The 27,873-nt window shown below is 37.7% G+C and overlaps 2 protein-coding genes across 2 annotated transcripts; one reads left to right on the top strand and one right to left on the bottom strand.

Moving 5' to 3' along the window:
- Positions 1 to 1,859, top strand: LOC126373581 (protein twist). Its single transcript, XM_050019762.1, has one exon. The coding sequence runs from the start codon at positions 248 to 250 to the stop codon at positions 1,241 to 1,243; it is 996 nt and encodes a 331-aa protein (XP_049875719.1). The 5' UTR covers positions 1 to 247; the 3' UTR covers positions 1,244 to 1,859.
- Positions 1,853 to 27,061, bottom strand: LOC126373557 (zinc finger protein 724-like). Its single transcript, XM_050019718.1, has 15 exons — positions 26,551 to 27,061; positions 26,144 to 26,410; positions 25,676 to 25,833; positions 24,666 to 24,840; positions 23,968 to 24,108; positions 21,364 to 21,504; positions 21,005 to 21,091; positions 19,646 to 19,751; positions 18,262 to 18,484; positions 17,166 to 17,271; positions 16,166 to 16,286; positions 13,656 to 13,814; positions 12,627 to 12,795; positions 8,338 to 8,433; positions 1,853 to 6,614 (listed from the first exon to the last, which is right to left on the bottom strand). Exons 1-15 carry the CDS (start codon positions 26,834 to 26,836, stop codon positions 6,567 to 6,569), a joined length of 2,283 nt encoding a protein of 760 aa, XP_049875675.1. The 5' UTR covers positions 26,837 to 27,061; the 3' UTR covers positions 1,853 to 6,566.
- Between the last annotated feature and the right edge of the window lie 812 nt (positions 27,062 to 27,873).

The following is a 27,873-nucleotide window of genomic DNA, read 5'->3' on the forward strand; positions in this document are numbered from 1 at the left end:
ATTTTTATAGGAAATAAGTATTACATCTTAAGATTAGATTAAGAAAATTTATAAGAACTTCCAGCTTCTTTCTACGAACAGAAAGTTATTTAACGACAAGACAAAGGAAGCCGAATTGCGAACAAAACAACATTCCATTCAGGATGAAACCGAAGACAGAGACAGTGAACCCCACAGGATGCGCGTTCAGCGATGCGATCGGCTGCGGCGACGACGCCATACCTACACCTAGTAAATACGCCGGGTGATGGACAAGATAAACAGAAAACGATCAACACGAGTTAGCGTGCCGTCTCTGTTCCTCCTGCAGAGGGGGCGGCGCCCACGGGAGGCGCTCGCTGGAAATGGTTATTTTTTGTATCTTGTCAATGAAGGCACGGCAGGGGCGGGCGCTCAGGACGCGCGTCAGTCCGCTCCGTACCGCCGCTGCAGCCCGACTGCATGTCACACCACAAATATGAACTACGAAAACTGTGAAAACATAGTGCCTATTAAAAGTGAGATAAACGAATGTCCCGACGACGAGGAGTATTATGCGTACGTGCCGATGGAGGTGAAGCCTCACCTGGAGGCGCAGTTCGCGCCCTCCTCACCCACGCACCTGATGGACCTTAGCAATGGGCCCGAGCGCCCGCATCACCCGTGGCCCACGAACGTCATCTTCGCCAAGGACGAGCGAGAGTACCAGCACGCCGCCGTTTTCCCGCCAATAGAACAGCAATACGTCGACCAGCGGCAGGTACAGTATCCCAGAAACGTGTACTACGAAGATTCCAATTCGCAAGACAGATTACAGTACCCCTACCCCTCGCCCGACGTGTCGAGATCCACGGAAGGGTATCGCACGTCGGCGGACGAGAATGAAGAACAGAAGAAGAGTAGGAAACGAAGTTCCAAGTCGAGGAAAAGAGCGCAGTCGTTTGAGGAGATGCAGATACAGCGAGTGATGGCGAACGTGAGGGAGCGGCAGCGGACGCAGAGCTTGAACGAGGCCTTCGCCAGTTTACGGCAAATCATTCCATCTTTACCTAGCGACAAGTTGTCAAAAATCCAGACGTTGCAACTGGCGACACAATACATAGAGTTTCTGTATCAAATCCTGTCGAACAACGAGTCTGCGCCGAGCAGTGACGGCGGCAGCGACGCGGGCAGCGAGCACGGCAAGTACTTAGCACAAGATAAACTGAGCTATGCGTTCTCCGTGTGGCGGATGGAGGGCGAGTGGACCCACGGACAGACGTGATCGTCATAACTTGCACTGTACATAATGTAAAAGACGCTTAAATCGGCTCCATACGTCCCTAAAATTTGTACCAAAATTCGTCTTTGTTTTTTGTGACATTAAACACACTGTGTACAAATTATATTATGAATTCTCGTCCAGATTATAGGGATGTGTAGGGCCTTGTATTATTCCATAATTTTAATTTGTAAAGACGAGAGATTAATTATAGGTGCTGAAGCAAAAAAAAATGTTTCAAAGATGAATATGTGATAGTTGATTTATGAATTATAATTAATATTGAAAAATAAATTAGTGATTAAAATTAGTTTGAATATCCAAAGACAATTAGCTAGTGATATTGAATATTATATATAATGTTAAATAATTAATATTAAGATGAAGAAATACAGCTGTATACCAAAAATTGATATGAAAATCGCTAAATGCGTTGTACGTAATAATTGTAATTTTATATTTTAAGTTTTAAAATTGACAAATAAATTACGTTGATTTAACATAAATAACAGTGTTGTCTTTCGATCATATATCTATATTATATTGTTTTATCTTATTCCTTCAAAATACAAAATTGAGACCACAGAGCACAGTTATAATTAAACACACTGAAAATGTATCATATTTTTTATTTCCAGATATCCTCATAATTATTTGATTTTTGCAGACCTTATAACTACAATAATAGATACAAATTTATATCTAAAATCAATGCCATAGATATAAAATCTAAAGTATATATATTATGTAAAGGAAGTAATATTGAGGCACCAGTTCAGTTAAAAAAGAAGGCTATTGTCTATTTTGTCACTCAGCTACCAGTAGTTTGATAAATATGAATAATCGCATAAAAAAAATTCATAAATAATCAATAATAAACCACATTCCTTTACATCAATTCGGATTTTCTCGACCAAAAATACGAAACACATAATAACGGGTTCTTACCGCGTTTAAAGTAGGGATATAAGACTCCCAGTCCCAGTGGCAGTCTCATATCCCTACTTTAAACGCGGTAAGAACCCATTATCATGTGTTTTAATTATGATAATAACCGCGTAAACTTAAAACAATGCAAAAATACGAAGTTAACGATACAACATTGTCGAGGTAACTTCGATCGACGAATTTTGTGAACTATCCACGTCTGATACTTGCTATAAGTTTCCGTACACAAAACATCTTTATTTTATTTTCAGATAATAAAACGAATTGATGTTTAAAAGGCGGTATATATAACTTATTTAATATTTTGTTACAGTGACAACCTCGAATCTACAACATTAATACTATATCACACAATAGTTGACTATTTTTATATATGGTTGATTTATAGTTGATAGCTGACTATTTATTTGTATACTATACAGTTTTTTTTATGAACAATTCAAAACTTTCAAGTATGTTAATGTGACAGTATATTTATATCATATTATATATATAGGTAATCCGTTCGTTGTTGGTTTCAGCTTCCAAAATCCTGTGATAGTAAAACTTCGAGTAGAGCTGTATTTAGTGCTACATTGACATCACAACCAATATAGTAAATACTACACAGCATCACACCTGTATCTCCGAAGGGGTAGGCAGAGGTGTATAGAACACCCGCTCCTCACTGTGTTTTAAGTCCCATAGTCTAGGCTATGGCATTATGCTGAGGTGGAACCGTTTCGGCATACATTCATAATTGTATTTTTTTGTTTTAATATGTGAAAACAATAAGTATGTCGAATAAATATTTTTTTTCTTTCTTTCCATGTAATAGAGGCCGAGAAACTACGTGATTATCTATTATCCAAAAATGAAATCAAACTCATTAAGTATAATTCCGTGGTTAACCAATATAATGCCGATTATTTATAATTAAGCTCAATGCACACACAAGCGAGACGGGAAGCGTACCAGTAGCAAACTTTTTTATTGTAAAATTTGAGATTATATAGGCACTCTTATATACAGAAATCCACCAAACCCGCAGTATCATAAAGTTCCCGCTACTCGCCCCAGATGAGTTTACACTGTTCTTAAAGGACAAACCCAAGATTCCAAATTCAAACAACAAATTATGGAAAATTCACGAAGCTAGCAGTAGATGCCAAAATTAATAACATGAATTTAAGTTACTTGGTACTAACACGTAACAAAATATGGGTGTTTTTTATTTATTTCAACTATGTAGCGCTGGGTCACATATGTCACAATTTAATGCTATCAGGACAATCAACTAATATATACGTTTACTAGATTCCATAGGTTGTAGATGAGTGCGACGACGAGCCAGATACCTTCCAACAAAAATGGCGACTTAAAAAGATCGAAGACTAAAAGAGACGAAGGATGCTTTTGCCTGGGAGTATTTAACTGAGCACTTTAAATAACTAAAGGCCTTTGCCTTCTTAGCCGACTTCAAAAATGAAGAAGGTTATCAATTTGGTAATGAATATTTTTCAATTGATTGTGACGACATATTGGACTTGTCGTGTAGCACTAAAAACAGCTCGCCATAAAAAAAATACGAATACACATTACAAATGGTATAATATATTTTACATAATTATAACAATACACCAAAACTGTGACATATTCTCTATCAGAAATAGTAACATATTTATCAATCAATTCAGTTTCACAGTACATTGAAAACAACTTACGAAATACGTATTATACAGTAAAACTTGTCTCTATAATACATTGTGTTATGGAATATTAAACTAACAACGACACTAGTACAATATTGTCAATATGCAACATGTGTAAAAATAATATCATTGGCTTTATATTAAAAGCGGAAAAATACCTAATTGCTTTAATTACTATTGCTTTGATTCGATAGTCAGCGCTAAATCATTAAAATATGTATTTGTTTGAGACTTAAAAACGGTTTTGTTTTACAAAAAACTTTTTCTAGACTTCTGCGGGCTCTGCATGGCAACCCTGCCGCGCGCAGCTCGAATTATATCGAGAGTTTCGACCAATAGACACAGCGAATGACATCTACAGTCATGAGCAATATAATGTACGGACTCTGTCGCACTAACATGTTTGACATTTAGTGAGACTTACAGTTCAATTTGTCAAAAAAGTTAATGTGACATGGTACCAAAGTGTATACATATTAATCCTCGTGACCGTACGTGGATAAACGTCGTACGACGATTGGTCGAGACCCTCGATATAATTCGCGCCACGGGTGCTGGGCCTTATAAGCTTAATTTATATTTTAATATCGTACAATGAGGGACTTTCCAGACTACGTTCCCCAAAAATAGTATAGATGGCGCTGTCGAGATGATTTAACGCGATAATTACCTATTTTCTCAATACTCGGGCACATAATTATTCAAAAATACAATGTTATGGCAGAAGCATACATTAACGTAAGGTTGCCCTAAGGTTGCCTGGGAGAAATTTCTATTTAGCAATAAGGCCGCCGATTGTACTTCTCTTGTCGCTTTTGTAATTGTTTTTAGTGTTGAGTTTATATGTGCAATAAAAAAAACATTTTTGTATTGTATTGTAAAATAATTGTTGCTTGATATTTGTATCACGTTATGTATAGAATTATGTTGCTACCTTGTATTGCTTCTCTTTATTTTGATCAGATAATGGATGGAAGATGTAATTGTGCCTAAGCGTAATGAAAAGGGTCATTTATACCCAAAACCAAAGATAAAAGATGCAGTTTGTTATCCGTGAAATTAGACGATTGAACGAAGGAAACCCTTTACAGCGCCATCTAATATAGATTTGAGTAACGTAACATGGAAAGCCCCTCATTTCCGCACTATTTGTGCCGTCTACTGTATACTATATTTACAGAAGTAAAGTTAACCCTGAACAATTTTAAGTTTTGTTTTACCTTATAATGTTATAGGAAAAAATATCAATTAACCTCTCATCTGCCGAGATACAAGACGCAATAGATTTTACATTGTGTCTGGTCGAGATCTGCGTTCCGGCGTTCGAAAGGTTAATCTAATCAATAGTGATAGTGTAGTGGCGTTTTATGAAGTGCCGTATTGATGGTGTGATGACCTCAACGCTTACCGGAGAGATTGACCGGAGATTGCACAGAGTCGAGAAGAGTGGAAGAATGGGCGGCGTTTGCCCAGCAGTAGGATCAAGTAGGCTAGATAAGATAAAACATATTGTAGTTTTTGCATGGAGGCGGAGGAGACAGCGGCTCATGTTCTGCTGGAGTGTGGAGGACTCAACTACCGGGCCAGGCACCTCGGCCTGCCGGGGTGCCTCCCTGAGGTGGTCAGCAACGTCAAAGGATTGTTAGACTTCCTTGGGGAATTAGGCTGGCTGGAGTAATCCAGCAGTTTCAGGTATCACGCAAAATAGGCGCTCAGACGTCGAGTTGCGGAAATCGGCCCACCAATACCAATTGTAGAGTTACCACTGACAGCATTGGCCGGACAAACGGGAAGCGCTGAAGGCCTTCATTCAGTATCAATTCCGTATAGCAATTTTTGATACCAAACAATAGAGCCACTCACATATTTCCTGATTTAGAGAGATTTTAAAAATTGCAATTTGTCTTTTTATTTCTATATTAGTAGACATTTTCCAAATTCTGATAGTTCAAGAGTTATATACAATTAGTGCTGTACCACAAAATGCCCATAATATTTGCCTACGAACATGGACTGAACCTAGAGGGGAGACTCTTGCGCCCAACAACTTAGAAAGATCACGTTATGTCGCAATTTATTGTTGGGATGTTGTTGCACCAATAGTATATAACCAAAATTGGCAGCTTCTAAAAACATAAAGGCTAAAAAGGCCACATTGCAAAAATGCAATATTTCTATTCAAATAGAAAAACAACAGCAAACAAATGTCAACATTTTTGATGACGTTGCGCACTTTCTTTTATTAGCGCAATCGTCAAATTACAATATTGATTTTTAGACGAATTGCTTTAATGTAATGTAATGCTATAATATAAGCCCTCGATATTGTTGTCATACTGACCCTGCTGGTTTTTAAAAACTACAAAACTAGGTTTTAAGCTATTGGCTTCTATCCTAACAACATCCTTTTTTACCCGACTGCAGCGAAGAAAAATGCAGAATTATTCAGATATTAACTTCCAAAATGAACATCAATATGTAATTGTGTTTGCAATTGCACTTAACAACTTTATTAAAGAGGTCCCTATCCCTATATTTTATTCATACGTACTCGGCTTCAAATCTCGCCTCCAGTGTTCAGTGCAAGCTCCCCGACTTTACCTAACTAACCTATCTAAGTATATAACAAATTGGCAAAACTTCATTAAATCGGCTTAGCTACATTGTCTATCACATTTTGTTTACTACTATGGAACTGTGAGTTCGTTCGAGTTGATAATTCCCAGTTCACTTATCTGAAAGCAAAAGAAGGGAAAATAAAAATATTTTATTTATTCTCACTTAAAATTAATCACATTATTCTTCTTCTTCTATCTTCTATGTGGGTTGTGAGGTGGATTACCAACCTCATCATCCCTGGTGTCAGGGTTACTACTGAGCCGCCAAAGGCCCCATGTACATGTGTCCATGGGGCCCCATGGGGTTATTGGTTTGTGTTGGGTTTGTGTCATTGACATGACACATGTAACGACTACGTACTTACATCAGTAAGTGGTAACCGGGACCAACAGCTTAACGTGCCTTCCGATGCACGGATCGTCTTACTTTCGGACAATCAGGTGATCAGCCTGTAATGTCCTAACCAAACTAAGGATCACAAAGTGATTTTTGTGATATGTCCCCACTGGGATTCGAATCACATTATTAATAGATTGTTTTCCTTTATTACTACATATTAACGGGTACCATTTCGTAATTTACAATGACATAAAAAATGTCGGATATTTAGACAAAAATGAGACATTTCGGACAGAAAATGAAATAATCAAACCCACCCACGCACATTTTGCACATTTTTTGTAGCTCACATTTTGAAGGGGAGAATAATATCTCTAACAACACAATTATAACATTATTAACAACATTAACATTATTATTAATGATAACATTGAATAAATTCTTCGGTCCGCCATTTTCCAACTTATGCTCAGCGTTGTCAAGTTACTCGGTATGCGAGTGTCATAACCTCGTCATAACTGACCCACAAGTATCTATACCTACGTCTTTTTATCGCAGTAACTTTACTTTTAGAAAATCAAATATTAGAAAATCAGCCTACTATTCACACTAAAATTAAACCTTAATTTGAAAATGTAATTATTTTATTTCGATATAAATATCAAGTCAATACAGACTGTTAGTGACATCGTCCCGAATACTGAGGGTTATAAATGATTCAGCTCATAATTCTTTGTTAATATCAAGTGGAATTTTCCGTCGTATTAGTGTCAAACTGAAACTAATTTAAAAAAAACACTAACATTTTCATAAACTTTGCGACGGAAAATTCCACTTGATATAAACTTAGAATCATGGTCTGAATCATCCCCCTCAGTATTCGTTACGGTGTCACTAACACCTATACCTACTTGTATGGCTATCTGTATGTACTTGCACGGGGTGTTAGTGACATGGTAACGAATACTGAGAGGGATGATTCACCTTATTATTCTGAGTTAATATCAAGTGGAATTTTCCATCGCAAAAGTATAGAATTGAAAATATTTAATAAAAACTAAAAAAAACCTAGGAAAACAGAGGAGCTCGGTGGCGCAGCGGTTAACGCGCTCGGTCTGCGATTGTTGAAGTTAAGCAACTTTCGCAAAGGCCGGTAATAGGATGGGTGACCACAAAAAAAAGTTTTCATCTCGAGCTCCTCCGTGCTTCGGAAGGCACGTTAAGCCGTTGGTCCCGGCTGCATTAGCAGTCGTTAATAACCATCCATCCGCATTGGGCCCGCGTGATGGTTTAAGGCCCAATCTCCCTATCCATCCATAGGGAAGGCCCGTGCCCCAGCAGTGGGGACGTTAATGGGTTGATGATGATGAAAAAAAAACCATTAATTTTGCGACGGAAAATTCCCCTTGATATTAACTCAGAATCGTGGTCTGAATCATCCCCCTCAGTATTCGTTACGGTGTTACTAACACCCTGTATAGCAACTAATAACGTTCATACCTCGAGTCCGTGCGGCAGTTCCTTAGTGATCTGTACCTCCTCGACGTCAGCATCAGCGCTCTGCTGGACTATCCAGTCGTCCTCTTTGATCGCCGTCTGTAGACAACAGCAAGTAGTAAATAGGTAAGGTCACGGGTAATATGTATACACTTTGAAACCATGTCACATTAACTTTTTTGACAAATTAAACCGTAAGTCTTATTAAATGTCAAAGATGGTAGTGCGACAGGGTTCTAAAATCTAAAATGGGTACATGACATTGCTCATGACTGTGCATCCATTTCAACGTACCACAATGAGAGTGACATATCTCACGTCTCTTTCATGCTAAGCTGTGTACCGTTAGTGCGAAAGAAACATATCTCTCGTCGTTAGCGCGAAAGAGACGAAGAGAAGAGAGAGATAAGTCTCCTTCGCACTAGGCGATGTACTATATCTAAAAAAGAAACATTTATTATCTCTGTCCTGCTGTCATTATAAGGAAATAGAAAAGCTTTTCGAGTACTTGGAATTACACTTATAACCTAATTAGTATTCAAATTCAAATTCAAATTCAAAATATCTTTATTCAGTAGGTAACATAGTTACACTTTGAATCGTCAATTTTACATAACGAACGTCTCATCCGCCTAAAACTACTGCAGCTTCTCACAACCTGTATAGCCGGGGAAAAGAAGCTGCAAGAAAAACCTCGGAACAGGGCCCTAGACGTTCTTTAAAAAAATAAAAATAAACATAAAACATAAAATATTGGTATACAATTGAGTAATTTAGCTGCCTAATATCAGTTCTCAGACAGTTAATCCCATGCATTCATATCTTCTAAATAATCACTAACTTTATAATAACCTTTTTTGTAAAGTTTTTGTTTAACTACTGTCTTAAAACAGTTGAAAGGCAAATTCTGAATGTCAATGGGAATCTTATTGTAAAAACGTACACATTGCCCCTTAAAAGATTTAGTAATCTTATGTAATCGACTGACTTGTAAAGCAAGTTTATTTTTGTTCCTGGTATTAACAATGTGCCGATCGCTATTTTTTGCAAATAATCCTATATGTTTTTTTACATATATTAAGTTTTCAAAGATATATTGTGATGCCAAAGTTAAAATATTAATTTCTTTAAATTTATTTCTAAGTGACATCTTGGGTCCCAATTTGTAAATCGCCCGAATGGCTCGCTTTTGCAGAACAAAAATGCTGTTCATATCTGCAGCATGACCCCACAGCAAGATGCCGTACGACATTAGACTGTGGAAGTAGGCAAAATAAACTAATCGCGCGGTTTCTACATCGGTTATTAAACGAATTTTTTTGACCGCGAATGCTGCTGAGCTGAGCCTTTTGGATAACTTATCAATATGAGGACTCCATTGCAACTTAGCGTCCAAAGTAATTCCCAAAAATACAGCAGTATCCGTGAGGTCCAATTCCTTATTTTTTACAATAATAGAATCGAGGGGCCTACTAACATTCGATAACGTAAAATAAACATATTTTGTTTTATTTTCATTAAGTAGCAGGTTGTTTACAGTAAACCAATCCACTACCTCTGAAATGGCGTTGTTTACATCGTCAAAGGAATCTTGTCGTCTCTTTACTTTAAAAAGTAAGGAGGTATCATCTGCAAACAGCACCACCTCATGTTTTACAAGACTAGGTAGGTCGTTTATGTAAACTAGGAATAGAAATGGACCTAGAATTGAGCCCTGCGGGACGCCTATAGTGACGTTAGATCCACACGATCTGGAGCCATGCACATCAACCCTCTGAACGCGGCCACTAAGGTATGACTCCAAAAGAGCGATGGCATTATCAGTTATTCCATAGTGACGAAGTTTCGCGATCAAGATATCATGACAAACGCAATCGAAGGCTTTGGAAAGGTCGCAAAAGACACCAATAGCATCTTTGGACTCCTCCCAAGCCTGAAAAACATGATTTATTAACTCAACACCAGCATCGGTTGTTGAGCGACCCTTTGTGAAACCAAATTGTTTATTAGACATTAAATTGTTTAAATTGAAATGTTGAAGTAATTGCAGTAATAAAATTTTTTCAAATATTTTACTAAGCGTGGGTAGTATAGATATTGGTCTAAAATTAGTAGGGTCAGAAGTACTACCAGCTTTAAACAATGGAATGACTTTACTGTGCTTCATTAAATCTGGAAACACACCATTGTCTACACATTTATTAAATATACATGATAGATAGGGAGCTATGCAATCAATCACGGAGTTAATGACTTTAACAGAGAGACCATGAAGATCTGCAGTCTTTTTGATTTCTAAAGATTTAAAAGCTCTTAAGACGTCCCTAGGACTCACGTGTGTAAATGTTAGTTTATCTACTTTGGACGTATCTATGTGCTCCCTTACAAGTGATTGAGCGAGTGCAGGAGATGACTTCAAGTCCTTGGTAGTCGAAAATGGAATGTCAGTAAAGAATTTTTCAAAAGCTTCAGCAACTTGCTTATCATTTGTGAGTAGTTTACCGTCAATTTGTAATTGATACTCGAGATCGCGTGCTTTGACTTTCCCAGTTTCGCTATTAATAACTTTCCAAGTCATTTTAATAATATCTGAGCTACCTTTAATTTTACTGCTAACAAACATTGTAGTGTAGAGGACCTAATTAGTATCCTTGACACATACATACACACACACACACACACACACACACACACACACACACACACACACACACACACACACATGTTTGTTTATATATTTTCTTCATTGTTTACTTATAATACGATGTAGGTATACTTCAGACTTTTGGTACCAATAAGTACTTATGGATATGGAGGAGCGTGACCTGCTGACACAGGTGTTTCACACTAGGAGGTCACAACTGAAAATATGATTATATTGTACCATCTTAAAGATTTGTTTTTCTGTCTTGCTGTCATTATTATGATGCTACATTATAATAAAAGTTCTCCCTGAGAAAACGAAAATGCGGTCTTTAATCCTTTCACGGGCAGAGACTACGGGTCATAGATGGTTCATAATAGATAGTATGACACCTTGGAATCGGAACGTCACTAGATGTTCTGTCCTTGAAAGTGTTAAACACTAAAAGCTACTATAAATAACATGCAGTGTTTTGTAAAATTCATATTTACTTTTCAGGATTCATTGATTTTTAGCACTATTATTTTATTGTTCAAAACAGCACAGAATCTAGCAACAAACAAAATTAGCGACATTGGAAGCATTTTTTCAGTGATTGCTCAATGATTGATTTGAATATAAACAATAATAATTGTGTTTATTCAGGAGTCGAATTGAATCGACGATTTCACGTAGACCCAGCTGTGTAAACGTGCCAGATGTCATTAGTGATCTAAAAATATGTCATTTAATATTGAAATATTCTATCGTATGGATAGAATCAGAATCATTTATTTAACGTAATTACAACAACAAGACAAAAGCGTGGCTCTTAAATTAGTGATGTGATAAACTTGTTGAAGGTCAATTTAAAATTTTTTGAAAAATTTTTTTTTTCATTTTTTAACAAGTTGTGGTGTGACCTCATCACCCTGGTGGCAGGGTTCAATTCAAATTCAATTAAAATGTACTTCATTGCATCAAAATAAAAGAAAATAGTTACAAAAGAGACTTAACTAGGTAAATGGCAAATGGCGGCCTTATCGCTTTAAGCGATAGGCGTCACTTACTTACGTTAGGTAAGTAATACCCGGGACCAACAGCTTGACGTGCCGTCCAAAGCAAGGATCTTACTTTCGGACAATCAGGTGGTTAGCCTGTTATGTCCTAACCAATGTAGGGATCACAACGTGATTTTTGTGATGATGTCCCCATCGGGATTCGAACCCGAGACCTCCGGATCGCGAGCGTAAAGCTAAATAAGGTAAGTAGTCGTTACATGAGCCAAGTCAGGGGTCTTTGGCGGATCAATAATAACCTTGACACCAGGGTCGATGAGGTTGGTAATTTACTTCACAACCCACACGATAGAAGCATACGAGAAAAGGAAATAACAGACGTCCTGTCGCTCTCTAGCACACTGTGATTCGTCAATTACGCAGGTTTCCGCTGCGCTTGTCTCTTCTTATCTCCGCTTTTGTGGAAAATTAAGTGCTAATCTACATTAAGTGCGTGCGTGCGTGCGTGCGTGCGTGCGTGCGTGCGTGTGTGTGTGTGTGTGTGTTGTGTGTTATGTTGACTTTGTACTGTATCTTTCGTGTATGTTTTGTGTAAAACTTGTTTTGTATGTTGTGTGCAATAAAGTATATTTGTATTGTATTGTACTTACCAAGTGATCAGCCTTCTCGGCTTCCTTGTCGTGCACCTGCTTAATGTGGTCTTTGAGCGCGAAGGCCCGCGCGTAGCTCGCGCCGCACAGCGAACACGAGAACTTCAGGTTATTCTGCCGCGAGTGCGTCTCTGTGTGCACGCGCACCGCATACAGGGATGCGAATGGGCTGGAATAATTACGATACATATAGCTTTTTCTTAATGGCCCATCTGTGATTTATTTTATTATTTATTTATACATTTATTGGCCCCGATTCCTGCAGACACCTCTAATTTTATTTTAAGTTATACCCGTAATTTTCTTGTCCACCGAAAAGGAAAGATAACCCGTGCGAATAAAATAGGCATCTCCCTGGTATGCAATCCGTTTGACGTGCTGTCTACTTAATGCTGTCGGGTTATTGGCCGATGTAAAATATTTAGACGGTTGTTTTAGATTTCTGCTTAAAATTGACGTGTATTCTATACATTTTATGCCTGTCGATTACTCGTCCCTTTCTTTTCCAACGGATAAGAAAATGACAGGTATAACTTAAAATAAAATTAGATGGCGTCTGCACGAATTAGCACCATTACATACATATACAGAGTGTCAGTGACATCGTAACGAAAACTTTGAGGGATGATTCAGGTCATGATTCTGAGTTGATATCAAGTGTAATTTTCCGTCGCAAAAGTATGGATCTAAAAATAATTTAAAAATCACAAAAAATTTCATAAACTTTCCGAAAGAAAATTGCAGTTTGTATGGAGCATTTTTCCGCAATTTTCAAGGTAGAAAGGTAAAAATTGGAATGCGGACTATTTGTGACTAACAAACAAATCGAGCATCTTTTTTTTGGGTGCCTCCAACCCCTTCAAAGAGGGGGTGAAATTTTATATGGGAATTTTCGCAGTTTTTAAGGTAGGAAGCTAAAAATTAAAAACCGCGTTACGCGGTAAAAACGCGTTAAATTCAGGGTAACACTACACTGAATTTAACGCGAGCGAAGCCTAAAAGCTAGTTACCTATAAAGGTGCAACTCACCGATTACAATGTTGGCATGAGAAAGGCTTGGTATGCGAGTTCTTATGCCCTGCCAGTTGGACTGATGTCTTGAAAGCTTTCGGGCAGTATGGACACTTGTACGCGCGAACTTCAGAGTGAGTCAGCAGGTGGTGGTTGAACACACTGTGGGCTTTAAACCTGTTGGATAGTGTACAATTTACATTTCATTACATAAATCTTTTTTATGTGGTTTTATATTGCGATCAGTCTCATTGACTATAAACAGATGAGTTTATATGGCATGGAGGAGGCAACTACCAGCGAAGGCAGTCCTTTCTTTGACTGTCCTTATCGAAAATGTCTCGTTTCTTTTTTAGACGACGTATGGTTTCTGGAATAATTAGTTGCCCCGCAAGCTAATTTGGGTGCATTTGTAATCTTTTTTTGTACTGGGTTCCACGATTGCATATTTCTGCTTTGACCATAGGTACGTTGAGAATTTCTTGCACTTCTGTTGTTTTGATGAACCATGGTGCGTTGGATAAATGTTTTAACATGTAGTTTTGTTGTACATAAATCTAAAAAAATAACAGTAAAAACATCAGAATCAGAATCAGAATCATTTATTCAACGTAATTATCATGGATAAACTTGTTGAAGGTCAATGTAACATTTTTGAATTTACGTCATTTCGCAAGGTGTTATGGCTGAGGAGAAGAAATGACAAGAAACTGCAACAGCAACACATCTTTTAAATCAATGAGGGTACATTACAAGTTATTTAATAACTAGAGGAACACATTTAATACCAGACATTTTTATCATTTAGGTAATCATTAATCTTATAATAGGCTTTTTTACATAAAGTAAGCTTCACGTGAGCTTTAAATTTGTTCTCTGACAAATCACCCTCTTTCTGGAACATGAGGGTAGCAAGGGTCGACAAACTATCTTATAGCTAACGACAAGGTTTTCAGATGCCGTAGGATATCGCTAAACAACGTAAACGTCATCTCCCTGGCATTATCCCGTTTTCCACAGGGTCCGCTTACCTAACCTGAAGATTTGACAGGTCCGGTTTTTTTTACAGAAGCGACTGTCTGTCTGACCTTCCAACCCGCGAAGGGAAAACCAGCTCAATGCAGGTTAGGTCACATACCTCCGAAAATGCATTTCTCGGGAATGTGGGTTTCCTCGCCATGTTTTCCTTCACGCTGAACACATGATAATCATTTGTGATCCAAACATGAATTAGGTCTGTGCTGGATTCAAACCTCAAAGTGAGAGGCCACAGTTTTTTTTTCTCTCTCTCTCTCTCTCTCTCTCTCTCTATGATGATAAACAGCTGAACACAGACTTGTCTTCACTCCCAACAGGCGAAATATAGAGATACAGACTTTAGACCCTATTTGACTAATAAATATTATTTAAATCGACAAAACGTCGATCAATAGAGACAAAGGAAAGGAGACATAGCGGTATTCGGTATATCAGATCTATAAATACGCGGTGTTGTCATAAATACGACAGGCGCGGTAACGGCAATCACTTTCAACTGTATCGGACACGTTGCCTTTTATTTGTCTATTTGCGTCGAAAGGGGATATAGAATAATTATGTATGATGCGTATTAAGTGCTTTGTACTGCACACGTACAGTGTTAGTATTAGTATTATCATAAATAATTTATGTAAGTACATTTTAATTTTCATAAAAAAGTAAATATAAAAGTATTAATCTTATACTAAGTTTTTTTGTATGCATGTTAAGCTTCACATGAGCTTTAAATTTATTTTCTGACAAATTTAAAATTATTAGGTATTTTATTGTAAAAACGTATACCCCAAAAAATATGAATTTAATTTACTTAATTTAGAATTTTGAATAGCAATTTTATTTTTATTTCTTATATTGTAAGTATGCCTTTCACAGTTTCTCGGAAGGAGAGATACATTTTTACGTACATACATAATGGTGCTAATTCCTGTAAACACCATCTAATTTTATTGTAAGTTATATCTGTCATTTTCTTATTTGCCGAAAAGGAAAGGGACGGGTAATTGACAAGCATAAAATTTATGGAACACACGTCAATTTTAAGCACAAATCTAAAACAACCGTCTAAAAATTTTACATTGGCCAATAACCCGACAGAATTATGTTAACAGCACACGTCAAACGGTTTGCATACCAGCGAGATATATTTTTAATTCGCCCGGGTTATTCATTCATTTACTCATTCTTCCTAAAATTAAGAGCTGTCAATCGTCCGTCTCTATCCTTTTCGGCGGATAAGAAAATGACAGGTATAACTTAGGTGTCTGCAGGAATCGGGGCCAATGTATGTACGTAAATAATGTATGTATGAAAAATCACATTCCGATGTGATTTTCTTCAACAAACCTTCGATTTCTTTGAACTTCATTAGCTGGTTTGAAACTAGTTTGTCTAAAAAAAAGAGTTTGCTATCAAAAATTTCACACGAATGTGATTTTTCAAAAAGGCGCTTACGTGGTTTGAATAAGGCGACGATATGTGGTATAGTTTACCTTTTCCCGCAGTGTGAACACGCGTAAGGCCTAGCGCCAGTGTGTGTACGCATGTGCAGAGTCAGACAGTAGGACACGCGAAACGACTTGCCGCATATATCACACGTATGAGGCTTCTCTCCTGTACAATAAAACACTTTATTAATACAGTTATATTCCATACAGAAAGTTCGATGAGGTATGAGTCAGGGATGTTAGGGAGCTCTGTAACCGAAACTATCGGATATCCGATATAAAAAATCATCCGTAACGGTAACCGAATCCGAAATAAAAGTTTCGGATAATATCATATAGTGGCGGAGCCTAATTGAGACACGTTATGACAAGACAAATTAATTCAATATTGTTTTATTTTCAAAAATTCGGATATGTAGTCATAGCAATGCAGCCAGGTCGTGGAATTTACCGTCTCTAGCACATCCTTACCTACGACGCGGCGCTAAAGAGGGGGAAAAAACATCCCATGATCTGACTGCACTGATACGGCTTTGGGTTATCTAGTGAAATTCTGGTGGTTTGAGAGACTGCTAAGTTTTAGTGGTTTCTGGTGGTATGCACGGTCGCATTTGGTGGGCTGGTAAAAATAAAGTTGGCAACACTGCGACACACAAGCCGCGCGCATTGTTTGTTTTTTCTTCTTTTGTCGTCATAACATAATATAACTTGTCGTTATAAGGCAAACCACCTTATTACTAATTATTACCTACCTTTTTGTATTTCTTTGTGTTTTGAAATTCTTTAAAAAAATAATTTTCGTAACCGAAATTATCCGAAACTAACGGATAATTCGAAATAATTTATTATCCGTATCCGGTATAATAATCATTCTTAAATCCGTATCCAATCCGTATCCGAAATTTCATATCCATAACATCCCTGGTACTTAAGTTCTTGCGATGTATGTACCTCTGAATACCGCAATTGTTGGAATAAACATGAATAAACACGCGCGATATACGATATCCACGCGCGGTTAGCTAGTTAGCAACATGTAACATACCTGTATGTATCCTTTCGTGTTTAACTTTTTCATGCGGCCGCGCGAACCGTCTGTCGCAGTATAAACATGTGTAGGGAAGAGATTTGTCCTGTTTGCTTACTGTCACCTGCAAATGATTTACTAGATTAATGATGCTGATTCCAAGGGGGTTAAAAAGGCCACATCAAAGCAATTCATTTAAAAAAGCAAAATTGCAATTTGACATTTGCGCATATTGTTCGCAATTGCTTCGATATGGCCTTTTAACCCCGCTGTACACACCATCTAATTTTATTTTAAGTTATACCTGTCATTTTCTTATCCGCTGAAAAAGAAAAGGACGGGTAATCGACAGGCATAAAGTTCATGGAACATACGTCAATTTTAGGCAGAACTTTAAAAAACCCTTCCAAAATTTTATTTTGGTCAATAACCCCACAGATATGAGCGAGATGTCTATTTTATTCACTCGAGTTATTCTTTTTAGCTAACGCAAGAGGGCTAACGCAAACACTCACACAGATACACACAAACACACACACACTAATATATACACATACACACAAACCCAATTAACATACAAAATGCATGTTTATTTGTTCTTATTTAAGCACAGTTTATTGTCAAATAAATTCAGTTTAACAATGGTCTGCCTAAACCGATGTTATAAAAGATGTAATTGCTGAACACTGCTTCCTGAGATACAGGTCTCCTAGTTCAGGTAGCAGGGTTATACTTCTGTAGCATTTGTGTGTCCTAGCTGTAGTACCCAATGTTGTGTCGATCTTTTTCTATGACAATAAACAATTTTTTTTTTTTTTTTTGTTATGTTATATCCGCCGAAAAAACTGACAACTGTGAAATTAACAGTTGTCAGTCGCCTTTTCGGCGGAATAAGAATATGACATTTATAACTTAAAATAAAAATAAGATTAGTCTGGAAATCTTATTCGAATCGGGGGCATTATATATTTTAAGCTGTTTACATATGGGAACACCTGAGAACTAAAATGAAGTGATCCTGTAAATCAATTAATGACAGGCCCAACCCTGTACGTAAGCTAGTGTTGTGACGTTAGCATAGTGATGTATCAGTCGATATTTACAATATCAATACCTTATCTAACGAATGCACACTCATATGCATTTCAAGATACTCTCCGGAATGAAACTTCTTATTGCAGATATCGCAGTTGAACTTATCGATGCCCTTGTGGGAGTTCTGATGTATGACGCGGTAGTCTATTGGTATCAGCTTATCACATATCGAACATAGGAACTTGTCGTTTGATACTTCGCCGCCCTCAGCGCCCTCTACAGGCGGGTCTATGGGGCGTGATCTGTTGAGAAAAAATGACAATATTGCACATCTGTAATAGGTCTAAGCACTAGCACACCCCGGACACTTCATACAAAACAGCTCGGTTTACACAGACACTACACATTGACGTTACCGTACAAGCGCATCTGTGTATGTGACGTCTGACGCCCATACGATTGAAGACTAAAGTAAGACCGAGGGGGGCGGAGGGGAGTGAGATAAACATAGCTCGGCCGCTGGCTTATTGTATGACACTAGGTAAAGTCATAAGATATTAAGGATTATGTGTAATACGCTTGTATTGATGTGCTTTTAAATAAAGAACATAACAAAAACAGCCTATACAACATCCTACTGCTGAGCACAGGCCTCCCCTCAATGAACCGGAGGAGGTATGCATACTTCACCACGTTGCTCCAGAACGGGTTGCTGAAGGTGCAGATAAATATTGTATGTGGGCAATAGTGGACCATTCGCACTTTGGATGCGACTTCGTACGAATTCGTCCCGTGCGTATACGTACGCATGAAGATCCTAACTTTCATAGTGCTGAGACACACACATTTTTTTTTTTGACGTGACTTATTGTAGATTTGCCGCAGATGGCGTTAACTACTTGGCCGGACAAATGGGGAGCGCTGAAGGCTCTCACCCGGTACAACGTTTAAGACAACAGGCCTGAGGGTGCCCAGTTGGGCGCGAACCTCGGCTCAGGGCGTCGTCTGAGAGGAAAAATATTTGAAAGAATTAATCGACCCTAGTAGGTCGATAGCGATAAGCGCTGAATGAGGGAAATCGTCGACCACGCCGGCGGGGTCGGTATCGGGGACCTTGAGACACACACACACACACGCACACGCACAGACACACACACACACACACACACCACACACACTGGGTGTGAGTTGGTCATCCATCACAGATGTGACCCGATATTTGTACGTCAACGTGCGAAAATGCATCCAAAATTAAAAGTACAACTGACCATAGTCGGTTAAGCGCGTCCCTGATAGTATGGTAATAGTATGCAGAAGGCTCGTTGAGGTGTGGGTTCTTAGTTCATCTTGCGATGGCTGTACTTTTGACTTGGGATGTAGTCGTGACCTTATGCTAATAAAATATCCAAAATAAAAATATGGTAAAATTGTTTTTTTTTTTAATGTGTGTTGAAAATACTTACTTAATAGGGTCGTGCATCCGTTTATGCAGTTTCAATGATTTATTTGTTGGGAATATCGTTGCACATATTTCACACTCGAACGATATAGGCTGCGGAGGTGGCACATCTGCAAACAATCAATAATTTATACAATATTGCAAAACGTATAGAACGTAAATAGTATATTTTTGTAACCACAAAATTAATGAAATATAGAGTAAGCATTTTAATCAAATAAACAGTACAAGTATCTGTACTAATTTTAACACCGCCTTTCACACAGGTCTCCCAAGGATTAAGAAATCATTGTTAGTCCATCCGACTAACTAAAGTGACAAAAATAACATTGCTAAGCATAGGACTATATCTATCTTGACCTTCTTGTCTAAAATTCACGAAAAACTCATTTCGTAATAACACATTCTCACATTCTCTCTAAACACAATATGGCTACAGAGTTGGAAATTGCAATCAATACTGATGATGTCATTGACTTAGTCGATTATATAACAGTGAAATTAGATCAGGGACAAAGATGTTTATGTATTTTTCCCGATATACAAAAAGCGTTTGACACTATCTACCCTATCCTTCTCACTAAATTACTAAACGTCGGCATCAGAAACGTTATTCATGATATATTTTTCGAGACTATCTCACTGATCGATTTTAGAAAGTCACAATTAATTGACATGAGTGATGAAGCTTGCAAGGAATACGGCGTACCGCAAGGGTCAATCCTTGGACCATCACTCTTCTTACTGTACATTAACCAACTCTGTAACAACAAATTAATTAAACGTTTTTTTTACCTATGTGGACGACACCGCAGTAGTCATCTATGGTTCCAACCGCCGAGGAATGCATGAACATAATAAATAATTGGCTCATACTTAATCTACTGTCACAAAGTATATACTTTCTCCATTAAAAATAACTATCAATCTCCATCAAATTTCAAACTGTACGTTCTGTTCTGCTTTACGCAATTATGTATTCCACACATAATTTTCATTTTCACATTACATTTCAGCATCTCATTTGACTACTTTGTCATCTAGCCTATAAATGTCCTGTCATGTGTTGTTATACCAAACTACATCAATGCCTTCAATCATCACCAATCTCGTCAATGCCTTCGGGCAAGTCTGGGGCCAAGAGCAAACCCATCAAAGGAAAAAAAATACTCAACACAAATTATCGGGTCAAACGCTGATCTCCAAGACAAGCCTTTAAGCTTAGGTTGGGGGATCAGAGTTCAACAAATAATTTGTACCACATTATCTATCTTTGTTTAATCTAACTGCACCGCTACACGCCTCCACACATTGTTTTTAAAAATATTTTCATAATTACTAGGTGAGCAATATCAGTGCTTACCGGCTTTAGTCTTGTGGACTTTCATATGAGCGCAGAGAGATTTGGAGTTCTCGTAATACACTGGACAGTGCGGACATGTGTACTTCACTGAAAATAAAATTGAATAAGCAATTCTGTTAAATTGTAATAAATAGTTCTTCTGTACTGGCCTGAGAGTGGACAATAAACATAGAACTCTTTTAGCTGTGTTGGGTTAGCCGAATATGTTGTATAACAGTCGACACACGAATTGCATCCGAACCTCTCGCTGGTAGTAATTGTAACAGCTTTTCGTTCCACTGAACTTTTAGCGGAGACACTTGAACGTATTTCTTGCGTAAACGACTGTTTCCGATGTATGGACTACAATATTAACTCACATGTTTTACAAGGATGCAACTTGAAGTCCTCCAAAGAAGACACGTAGATGTTGCACGACATACAGTTGAACACCTTCATCTTCTCCCCGCCTTCCGCCTCCATCTCTTTTATCACTACTTTATGATACGGACCGCCATTTTCTGCAAATATTATATAAAAACATAAGCTCCTGACTATATCTCATTTGGGATAGTCAAAGGAACCGAACTTTCTGTTAGACCAATGTGATGATAGGTGGTGACCCATATCACCGTCTATATCAGTCGGGCAAACAATCGTCAATCGTTTGAAAAGCAAGCCAGTGAACCACTCTGATATAATCTATACTTATAATAAATCTGTAGAGAGGTCAATTCTGTACATTAAATATTTTTTCAAAATAACTATCAGGGGGTGATAAGTGATCGATACTGATGCCAAAAATGCAATCAGTAAAATTTTTGTCTGTCTGTCTGTCTGTCTGTCTGTCTGTCTGTCTGTATGTTCCTTATAGAAACAAAAACTACTGGACGGATTTTAATGAAACTTGGTACAATTATTCTTCACACTCCTGGACAGGTTATAGTATACTTTTCATCACGCTACAATCAATAGGAGCAGAGTAGTGAAGGGAAATTCTTTTGTATGAAAAATCTAAACCACTCAAGTTAGACGTTTGAAATTTGGCATGCAGATACCTTAGATACCGTAGAGGTGCACTAAGAAAGGAATTCCCGAAATTCCTACGGGAACGGGAATTAGCGGGAAAATTCTTTTGTATGAAAAATCTAAACCACTCAAGTTAGACGTTTGAAATTTAGCATGCAGGTACCTTAGATACCGTAGAGGTGCACTAAGAAAGGAATTCCCGAAATTCCCACGGGAACGGGAATTAGCGGAAAAATCCTTTTGTATGAAAAATCTAAACCATTCAAGTTAGATGTTTGAAATTTGTCATGCAGGTACCTTAGATACCGTAGAGGTGTACTAAGAAAGGAATTCCCGAAATTCCCACGGGAACGGGAATTAGCGGGAAAATCCTTTTGTATGAAAAATCTAAACCACTCAAGTTAGACGTTTGAAATTTGGCATGCAGGTACCATAGGTACCGTAGAGGTGCACTAAGAAAGGAATTCCCAAATTTCTCACGGGAACGGGAATTAGCGGGAAAATCCTTTTGTATGAAAAATCTAAACCACTCAAGTTAGACGTTTGAAATTTTACATGCGGATACGTTAGGTACCGTAGAGGTGCACTAAGAAAGGAATTCCCAAATTTCTCACGAGAACGGGAATTAGCGGGAAAATCCTTTTGTATGAAAAATCTAAACCACTCAAGTTAGACGTTTGAAATTTGTCATGCAGGTACCTTAGGTACCGTGGAGGTGCACTAAGAAAAGAATTCCCGAAATTCCCACGGGAACAGGAATTAACGGGAAAATCCTTTTGTATGAAAAATCTAAACCATTCAAGTTAGCTGTTTGAAATTTGGCACGCAGGCACCTTAGATACCGTAGAGGTGCACTAAGAAAGGAATTCCCGAAATTCCTACGGGAACGGGAATTAGCGGGAAAATCCTTTTGTATGAAAAATCTAAACCACTCAAGTTAGACGTTTGAAATTTGGCATGCAGGTACTTTAGTAAACTTAAAGCTTAGTTGCAACAGGATATTACAAAATTCCCACGGGAACGGTAGTTAGCGGGAAAAAACATTTGTATGAAAAAATCAAATCTAAATAAAAGGAGAAACTGACTGACTCAGTGACTGACATATCAACGCATAGCCTGAACGGCTAAACGTAGGCATTTGAAATTTGGAAGAGACATAGCTTAGGTACCGTAGAGGTGCACTAAGAAAGGAATTCCCGGAATTCCCACGGGACGGAAATTAGCGGGAAAATCCTTTTGTATGAAAAATCTAAATCGCTTAAGTTAGACGCTTGAAATTTGGCATGCAGGTACCTTAGTTAACTTAAAGCTTAGTTGCAACAGGATATTGCAAAATTCCCACGGAAACGGGAGTTAGCGGGAAAAAAACATTTGTATGAAAAAATCGAAACCGCGTAAGATAGATGTTTTCAATTCAATTCAATTAAATTATTTATTGCATTCCATGTAGTACAATGGGGTGTTACATAGGCATAGGAACTAAAACATGGACCCTGTGGGGCACAGCAACGTTGAAGGGAAGAGAGGAAGTGTGTATTAAAATTAAAAGTCAATGAACAATCAATTAAAAACTGTATTTTGAAAAATGGGAGTTATTGGGAAAAAAATTGTATGAAAAAATCTAAACTGCATAAGTTAGATGCTTGAAATTTGATATGCACTCCCACACACACAAAGATCTCTCTCTTATATAACACGCCACGCGGACGAAGTCGCGGGCAAAAGCTAGTATATAATAATAATAAAGGGCCGAAGGTCTGCTATTTGGCCCAACGACTATCAACGTGTGTTAATAGGTGTAAGCGGCAATTTTAGGTGAGCTTTCAGACAGAGGCACGGCACAAAGGAGCTCTAAACAAAAGCTATACCTGTTAGCTTGATCGTTATCAATCATCAAGTACAGCTGGGCTATGAGAGCCAATCAGCCAAGTCAATATTACACTATAAAATATTACCTCCGGGCTCGTTGATATCCTTGACAACACTGTCACAGAACTTGTCCACCATGACGTATCGACGTGTGTACACCCGCCCATCCTTGTCTACGAGCTCTTCCTTCAAATGCGGTTGAGCTGGTTTTGTCGTATCTGCTGTTGCTGTAAGTAAAGTAAACATATTACTTATATAAAATGCAAATAAAAATAATCATGAGAGTTTACTAGGTAAACACTTCGATCTATGCAGCGTAGGCGGATCAGCGTACATCGGACGCAGGATGCTATGAGGACCTATTGGGCTCCTAAAACTTGGAGATTGTTCGTGCTGCATATGTTTACGCATGGATCGAATTCGTAAGAAAAAGCATCCAAAAGGCGATGGGCGTTATGTTATCTTCGTAGAGCGGCGTCTCGTGGCCGAAGCCTGCATCTATGTCGATATCGTGCACCGTGCCCTGTGGTAGGTCTCTGTAACAGGACGCCAAACATGCATTTAGCATGATTGCTATATAAGCGTTAGATTTAACTCCAACCAGACCAACTAACTCTGAGAAAGATGTTTGCTTTTCGTAGCAGCATAATATTCTGTATTCTCTATCATCTTTATGGTATTGAGAATAAGATAAGCTGGATTTTTGGGTTGAAAAAAAAAATGACACTTCATTTCAATAACAAAACTTTCGGTGCCAAAAAATAATTTCGATACAATTAGTTACCTAGTGAAATAGACGTGGTTTTCAAATATAATGGCTCTTCAATAATGTCTCCAGTTTCGGTGATCATCCGTCGGGATGTCTGCTTCTCAGACGGGTTGTCTTCCGGCCGCATATGATCTTCGAATTCTAATGAAATATTTCCTGATGCATCTGCATTGCCTTCCTCCAAGGATTCCTGTAATACATAAAATTTTATGTCAATGTCATCCTTTGAACCTACCTATTATGTGGTGACCATTGTATTCATTACAAATTTAAGAGCCACGCTCTTGTCGGTGTAGCATTTTCCATGCTGCTTTTTAGGGAAAAATGGGCAGTGGTTTCCCTCTTGCCTTCCGCCCCGCAGTACTCTGTCTGACGTGAGTGGGATGGCGCCCAGAGTAGTCTATTTCAAAGCCGTAATAGGACTCTTGTCCTCCGCCTCTGAATAGTACTGACAGTTACTGCTGCCCTCTGTCAGGTTCCAGGTTGGTTACAGGTGACCATTATATTAAGTAACCCAATTTGTTGTAAAAACAGAACACTTTCAGTGCAATCAGAAATGACACAGATTTTTATTCATTACGTCAAAGATTACCTAGTGCCTATTTTTAATAGGAAATTATCGATGTACTATTCTTATTATGACTTTTTTCTATTCCTAAAGACTGCATGCTCATAGTATCTATTGACCTGGGTAGTTCTGCAAGCTGCCAGTAGGCAAAATACAGCCAACCAAAGAGCCACATTTGGCATTTGACTCTAATACATACATACATAAACTCACGCCCGTAATCCCTAATGAGGTGGGCAGAGCCACAAGTAATTAAATACAACTTGCAACCACTGCTGATATGATGTCCTAAGCTCAACATTATGGGATGAACATTACAAGGCATCAGACTATCGCCCATAACATCAGTCCATCATGTTAGAAAGGAAACAATCCCACTGTCGGATTTTTTGACAAGCCTAGGAAGGAATAAGGCTCTAATAGGAGACTGTATAAATAATTCCAATACAATGACTACCTCAACAACAACATCCTGATCATTATGGTAATTTTGTATGTGTTCCAAAACAGATGTGAAGGAGACTCCACAGGTGTTGCAGCTGTAGATCTCCTCTTGACTCTCCATAGCCTCCGAGTTATCCTGGGTGATCACTGTCTCTGACTCTAGCTTCATGTCTGAAATAACAGAGACAGAGACTTACTTGTAATTATGGACATATTCAAATTTATTTTAAAACTTTAATAGGAAAGTATTAACTAGAAAAGATATTGCTTAGTTATAACAGGCTTTATCGGCCTTAAGTAAACCACTGCCACTAAGAAGTCTAAAAAGGCAACATACATGGGCCGTCCCGTAACCAAGTTTTTTATAGGTTCCTGGTAGTGCTTGCTTGGAAGAAATCCCATTGGCAACAATACTGTTGCCAATTGGATATTATGCTGCTTATGGTCGAGGGACAAGAAAAAAGTTATAACAGGATCTCACCTCTCACTGTAGTAAGGGAAATAGTTCCATCATTATTCTGCTTTGTGACCACAGCATTGTCCGTATCAACATCCATGTTCATGTCATCTGTCACGATGACGTACCTACTAACGTCACCATCTTTCACCAGTTTCAACTCCTGAGTTTGAAGACATGGCTTCATGAGCTGCTTGCTCAGTAATTCTACGTACATGGAACCCACTTCGGTATCTATGGTATTATCCTTTATAGTGGATGATATTGGATCCATCAATTCTTTTTGAACCACTGAAAAAGGAAAATTGTGTCTATAGCAAGCAAATAATATATTTAAAAATAAATATATATTCAATAGTTATTGGGAGAGGCAAAACCATAAGTCATCTAGAGATAACTGGATAAGTAAAATAATTAAGTATAAAACTAACCATTTTCTTTTGTACAAGCTACCACTTCTGTTTCTTTGAAACTACCAACACTGTTATTATCATTCTCAGTATTATCATCAAACCTTATGTCTATTACTTCACTCTCTGGCTGGCAATCATCTAAGCTCAAATGTTCAATAAGTTGGTCCACATTCGACCACTTTTTATTGCAGCTAGGACAAGTAATGTTTTCAAAAGTATTTGTCAAGTGGTTTATAAGTGCCGGCTTAGAACTAAAAGTTTTGTCGCAGCAAAGAGGGCATTTCAATACCATATTACCATCCATTTTAGAAATGAATAACCCTCTGAATTCTTGGAATCTTGGCAGGTAATGCCTAACGTCAGAATAGTATCATTTTGTAAACATTATAACTTTCCCTCCATATTCGGCGACTACCGAGAGCTACATTCAGATGGCACCTAAATTTTCAACAAGATACCATGTTTATTATGAAGAACTTCACACTATTTCACAACGTAATAAACATGAAGAAAGCACAAAACGTGAATGTCGTGAATCGAGCGAGAAACCAAAATGTCAGACAGACTGTCAAAATTAGGTTTATTTACATAACTAGTTATAAAATGTATTGACCATTTTTAAAACTTCAGCTTATTATAATAAAAATGTATTATAAGCAAGACGGACCTCCGACTCCTATCCTACCTCTTTTCCGTATTGCTATGAAGAATAAACGAAAATGAAATAAAATCAGTAACGAAGACAACGACCAAATCATGAGAAGACTTAAAAATAATGATAAACTGAAAACTTAATAAACTATTTCTTCAAAGATTATATTATTGATATGTAAAATTGTATTTCTTTTTATTGAAAGTGTTCTCTAATCAATCTCTAAGACTGTATTTATAAATGTTTTAATGTTATAAATATAATTTTTCTACTCCTCTACTTTAATCTGGCATTTAAATAACCAAAAAGTCTAATATAAGTACATACATAATTAAACTCTTTGAAAAAGTGTACGCTCTATGGTCTATAAAAGCATTGTTTACAAAGTGTAACTGTACTATAATGTCGCCAAAAAAGCATTGTTGTTTTTTTTTTTTTTTGACCTGGAAACTGGCACCTTTACTTTGTTTGGTGCCATAGATATACTATAAAAAAAAGTATACATTTGCCGCCATTTTCCCGCGCGTTGGAAAATAAATTGGAAAATTTTTGTGTTTCGTTTAAAATTACGTCGTCGTAGAAAAAGTATTGTATGCAACGTTGTATAACTAGGTCAAAAAATGCTCGTGGCGTCTCTTATTGCGATGTTCGCCAAGGCTCACATCGCAACTCACGCCACTCGCATTTTT

The sequence above is a fragment of the Pectinophora gossypiella genome, chromosome 16 (assembly GCF_024362695.1).
Source record: "Pectinophora gossypiella chromosome 16, ilPecGoss1.1, whole genome shotgun sequence".
In the NCBI taxonomy this organism is placed as follows: domain Eukaryota; kingdom Metazoa; phylum Arthropoda; class Insecta; order Lepidoptera; family Gelechiidae; genus Pectinophora; species Pectinophora gossypiella.